At 61.4% G+C, this 5,348-nt stretch overlaps 1 protein-coding gene across 1 annotated transcript in view; it reads right to left on the bottom strand.

The window, feature by feature from the left end:
- Positions 1-5,348, bottom strand: part of RNF212 (ring finger protein 212) — a 10,177-nt gene that overhangs the window by 4,588 nt on the left and 241 nt on the right. Inside the window, exons 2-5 of the mRNA XM_015568931.1 lie at positions 3,860-3,916; positions 2,562-2,620; positions 741-793; positions 575-638 (exon numbers count right to left, since the gene is read on the bottom strand). Coding sequence (XP_015424417.1) covers positions 575-638; positions 741-793; positions 2,562-2,620; positions 3,860-3,916 — 233 coding nt within the window. The remainder of the gene's footprint in view (positions 1-574; positions 639-740; positions 794-2,561; positions 2,621-3,859; positions 3,917-5,348) is intronic.

Here is a 5,348-nt window from a genome sequence, read left to right as displayed (position 1 = left end):
GGAAAAAGGGAAGGAGGGAGGGAGGGGGAAAGGGAAGGAGGGAGGAAGAGAAGGATGGAACCAATCGCTGAGTCACTTTCTGGCTGCGCGCTCAGTGCCAGGTCCACTGCCCTTGGGACACAGGGACAGGCAGTGCGGGCAGATGCTGCCAGGGCCTCCAGTGCTGCGTGTGGACCCAGCTCCCAGCATTTCAAGGAAAAACAGGTGGAGGAGGCATGCTCTCCAGGGACCGGCCGCCAGGGCTGGGTAGGGTCCCCAAGGGGTCACCACCTCTCGTCCTGTCCCATGCCAGATTTGTTTCTGAGCTGTCCTGGGAGAGAGTCCCACCCGAGTCACATGGCCACTCCTCCACCAGCCACCAGGCCACAGGGACAGGACTGGGATGGGCCAGCCCCCAGGCCCTGGAGATGAGTAAGAACTGCTGCGGGGCGAGCTCCTGGGGCCTGTGCTGGGCATCAGAACGTGGGAACCTGGACTGGGGGAGGGTGGCAGGAGGGGCGTGGGTGGCAAAGAAGGAGCTGCAGCTCCTGAGTGTGGCCCACTGGCCCCCGCTCCCCGAGTCCTGCACACACACCTCTCGGAGGAGGCGGAGGAGCCGGGAGGCCGGAGCAGCTGTCCTCGGGGCTCTGCTGAAGGAGCTGTGACAAAACACCACGGGGTGAGGGCGGGGTGAGGGCGCGCCTGCCCTGGGCTCTGCCCTGGCACGTCCTCGACTCGCCGCGCAGCAGGCCACCACTTACTTGAAACTGGACTTCTTAGCACGCTGAAGGCTGTGTGTTGGGACGGTCTCATACTAAACAGAGGGGGAGAGGGAATTATAAACCATAAGAACTTATTTCCAACCACAGGGCAGGGCTGAGCCCCCCTTGGTCCCTCACCAGCCCCTCGCCGGCCTAGCGCTCACTTTTACTGCAGAGGCCCTGAGGCTGGCACACAGCAGCAGGGCTGGGCCCATCAGCGCCTCTGCAGCACTTCCCGCTTCCCAACGACCCTAAAACTGGGCACGTGGGAGGCTGTCTCTCCAGACTACGTGGGACAGAAAGCAGGGCAGGCACCCCTGCCCCCAGGATGCCTGCGAGGGAGTGTGGACATGGGTGAGGGAGCCGGCAGGCGGGGTGTGTGGGCCCACCCTGTGGGAAAACCAGGCCACACTGGCGTGCACCGACCGACCGCATCACCTGGAGGACCTGCACGAGCATCAGCCGAGGAGGAGGCAGGCCTGGCCTCTCGAGGGTTTCAGGGCAGGAAATAGACTGCCCGGCAGGCACAGAAATAAGCAAGGCCTGGTCACGGTGACAGAATGTTCTAGACCAGCGGTTCTCAACCTGTGGGTTGTGACCCCTTTGGGGGTCGAACGACCCTTTCACAGGGGTCACCTAAGACCATCGGAAAACACATATATAATTACATATTGTTTTTGTGATTAATCACTATGCTTTAATGATGTTCAATTTGTAACAATGAAAAATACATCCTGCATATCAGATATTTACGTTACGATTCATAACAGTAGCAACATTACAGTTATGAAGTAGCAACGAAAATAACTTTATGGTTGGGGGTCACCACAACATGAGGAACTGTGTTAAAGGGTCGTGGCATTAGGAAGGTTGAGAACCATTGCTCTAGACAGCTGAAGAGAGCAGTGAAATAAGCTCGAGGGAGAGGTGGGAGCAGGACTGGAGCCTGAAGGACACTCGTAGGCGGCAGGGGGCCTCGCTAGGAGGGCCAGCCTGCGGGGGACTCAGCGGGCCATAGCTGGAACTTTCCAGAATGACGAGATGATTGAACAGAGAGAAAGCAGGTTATACAAAGGGCGACGAATAGAAGGGCCCTCTGCACCCAGGTCTCACTCGGAACCGCGCCCCAGGAGGCCTGTCAGGCTCAGGCCACAGAGCCTCCCGTGCTGCTGCCCACAGGCCTCTGGCAGCATCTCTGCTCCCAGCATGGGCTGGGGTGCACCTCGCAAAGCAGCCTGTGATGGCAGCAGGTGGGCCAAGGCCGAGCGGGACCCGCGTGCCAAGCTCCTGCTGCAGCCCAGCCACAGTGCACCGGGCACCTGCACACACAGCCGGCCGGACAGCAGCCCCTCAGGACCCCGGCGCCATGGCCTTCACATGAACGTGTCTCACCACACTGGGCTTCTGAGTGTTCAGCCGCGTCCCACGGCACCGCCTCCCCTGACCGTGTGGACCGTGCAGGGACGGCAGCCTGTGCTCATCTCCCATGACCGCCATTCCTGGGAAAAGGCCCAGGCGGCGGCCGCCCCAGAGGTGGAGGGGATGTCCCTCTCCAGCTGGGTCGCTGGCTCTGCTCCCCAGCCCCTCCCGTGGCCTGGGAGTCACAGGACAGGACGCCCCCCTGGGAAACCACTCCTCTTTGCTGTATCTTCTCTCTTCTCCTTCCCCAGGCGGCCCAGCGCACCTCTGCCCTGACAGCAGAGGTGAAATAGGAAATAGGGCCTCTTGTTAGGGCCACGGCCTGGGAGGCAGCGAGCGGACGCCTGGCTGGGCTCAGGGGTGCGGGGTGCAGTGGAGGGGGGGGGCGTGGTGCAGACCTACCTTTGCAGCTGCTCCACCCGCAGCATCGCCTTCCTGAGGGACTCCTCCAGCCTGGCGATCTGCACACAACACAGCCACTCGGTTACCAGGCTGATGCCAAGTGACAGTGCACAGACACGTGAACCCTCCATTTTTACACCGGGGCAGCACATGAGTCAGGAGGGAGCTGCCTGGGGCAGCGTGCAGGGGCAGACGGGGCTGTGGCCAGGTGCGGACACTACCCACAGGGGCCAGGGATGGGTGGCAACACGTCCCCTCTGGGCAGACCCACCGCAGGCCTGGCCTGGGGCAAGGAAGGAGGGCAGACGGCAGGAGACACCAAGCACACGCGGGCCAGGCCTCAGGGCAGCGACGCCTCACACCTTCCCTGTCGCACACAGAGAGGTCACGGCCACAGGACGGACACCAGGCAGCTTCCACACTCCAGGGGGTGGCCACAGGGTCTGTGGCTTCAAAGCCAGGCCCTCACCCTACTTACTCCCTAACCTTCAATGGTGTTTTTTAAAAAACACAACGGGATGAGTGAATAGAGAACTGTCTAAGCTGCTCTGAGGCCCAAACATCACTCCCGGCTAGGTGAGGCAGCCAGGTGAGGCGGCAGCCGTGGGCAGTGTGCCGGGCGTGGCCCCAGCATAGGACGCTGACCTGGCCCCTTTGCCCTCTGCCAGCTGCTGCACGCTCTCCTCTCTGCGCCTCCCGTCCCTGTCCCTCCAGGAGGCCTGACCCGAGCCGGTCCAAGCTGCACTGAATGGAGCTTCCTTCCCTGGAGCTTCCCTTGCTCACTCAGCTCACCAATCAGGGAGGAGGATGCTTGTCGCTCCCGTGGAAGGACCAGTCAGAGCTCATTAGAGTGGGTTTATGAAAAGTGCCGCCGAAACCGGTTTGGCTCAGTGGATAGAGCGTCGGCCTGTGGACTGAAAGGTCCCAGGTTCGATTCCGGTCAAGGGCATGTACCTGGGTTACGGGCACATCCCCAGTAGGAGATGTGCAAGAGGCAGCTGATTGATGTTTCTCTCTCATCAATGTTTCTAACTCTCTCTCTCCCTTCCTCTCTGTAAAAAATCAATAAAATATATTTAAAAAAAAAAAAAAAAGTGCCGGTAAATGGGGGCGCCACGGGCCAGAAGTGGGCCCCGAGATACAACTGGCCCAGTGACCTCTGGCCCTGAGCATTGCGGTGGCGGACGGGAACTGTGCAATGGGCTGAGGGTCCATGGGACGGATGCCCATCTCCCGGCCCTCCACCCTGAGATGTGTGGTCGGGTCACAGGGTCACATGAAGTTGAGATGGGGTTTACCTTTTCTCTGTAGAAGGCTAACAGCCTCTTTCTGTGTTTTTCTTGAAATTCTGAAATCTGGGGAGATGACACAGGTCAGCTGCTGCAGTGGCACATGGCCACACTGTGCATTCCCCAGACACACCCTGCTGCCTGCCTGACCCGGAGCTGCCTGCGTCTTCACGACCCTGGTCACCCTGCCGTGCATGCAGAATGCAGTGGGCACGCTCACACAGGGGAGCATGCCCCACTGAGGGCAGGAACACACAGGGCACCGTCTCTCTCTAGACCCCCCGCCCCCCACCCTTGTGTGTGGAGAGGGCTAGGTGGGCGGGACAAGCCGCGCTCCCGAGAGCTGTGACAGGGGCTGGGTTCCCAGGGGCACTTCCGTTCAGGAGCTCCCTTGCACGCGGTCTGGAGTTGGCCCCCAGAGCTACGAGCCGTGCTGACCCAGGGAGGGAAGCACTGCTTCACGTCAGGGACGGTATCGACAGAACGAGAAAGCCCCTCCGGCTCCGGCACCTCGAGGGTGGAGCGGGTTGATGGATGCAGGGCAGGTCCCAGGCTCACCTTAAAGTTACTAAGGTCCCCTAAAAGCTCTGCTTATGTGGGTTTTCCCTGTCGCTGTTTCCCCACTAGGAATTAATACTGAGAGAAACTTAAAGTATTCATTTTGGTAAAATAACGGTAAGCCCAACATGCTGAGGTAGACAGCGAGCTAGGCACTGGGACAGGCGATGCCCAGCTGCCTCCATGCCTCTCTCCACCTGGGCGGGGCGTGGGGCCTGAGATGGAGGAGAGGCACCCTGCCTCCTCCTGAGGCTGCCCCAGGCTCTGCGGGTCCCAGCACGACTGCTCTCGGCTCAGGGCCGCCTGTGGGTCCGAGCGCTATGGCGAGGACTCCCCCAGCTCACCAACACGGCAGCTTCCGGGTCCCAAGAGGCCTCCTGGGAATGTGCAACGAAATCAGCCCATGTCCCTGCTTGGTTGTTGCCTTGTGCCCATGCCGTGTCCTGGGGCATCCAGGCCCCTGGGGAGCCTGCAGGGTGGAGGGGCACAGCCCTGACACCGTGGGCACTGAGCCCGAGAGCAGCCTCCAGAGCAGGGCCGTCCTGGTGGCTGACATGTCTCCAAGAGAACAAGCCAACGGCCGAGAATGGCCAGGACAGAGTGTGGTCCCTCAGCCTGCTTGCTAGGCCTCTCCAGGGAGGGGCAGGTGGGAGGTGCCAACAGCGGGGGTGGGGGCAGCACTGTTATCAGAAGGGGGGCCAGATGGGCTGGCAGAGAGGGCTGCTCTCCGGACAGCTCCCTGGGCAGCCTGGTGGACCAGGAGGTCAGACTGGCATGGGACCCAGGGAGGGCACCGACTCGCGACCTCAGAGCTGGGCTGGGGAGTGCGCCTGGAGCCACGAGGGCTCAGGGTCAAACACCGCAGCCACGCCCCCTGACCCAGACACCTGAGATCAGCTGGGCGTCCCGACCACAGGACACGTCACCCCCAGCAGCAGGG

Source organism: Myotis davidii, unplaced genomic scaffold (assembly GCF_000327345.1).
Source record: "Myotis davidii unplaced genomic scaffold, ASM32734v1 scaffold665, whole genome shotgun sequence".
Classification (NCBI taxonomy): domain Eukaryota; kingdom Metazoa; phylum Chordata; class Mammalia; order Chiroptera; family Vespertilionidae; genus Myotis; species Myotis davidii.
This window is presented reverse-complemented; position numbering and strand designations above follow the sequence as displayed.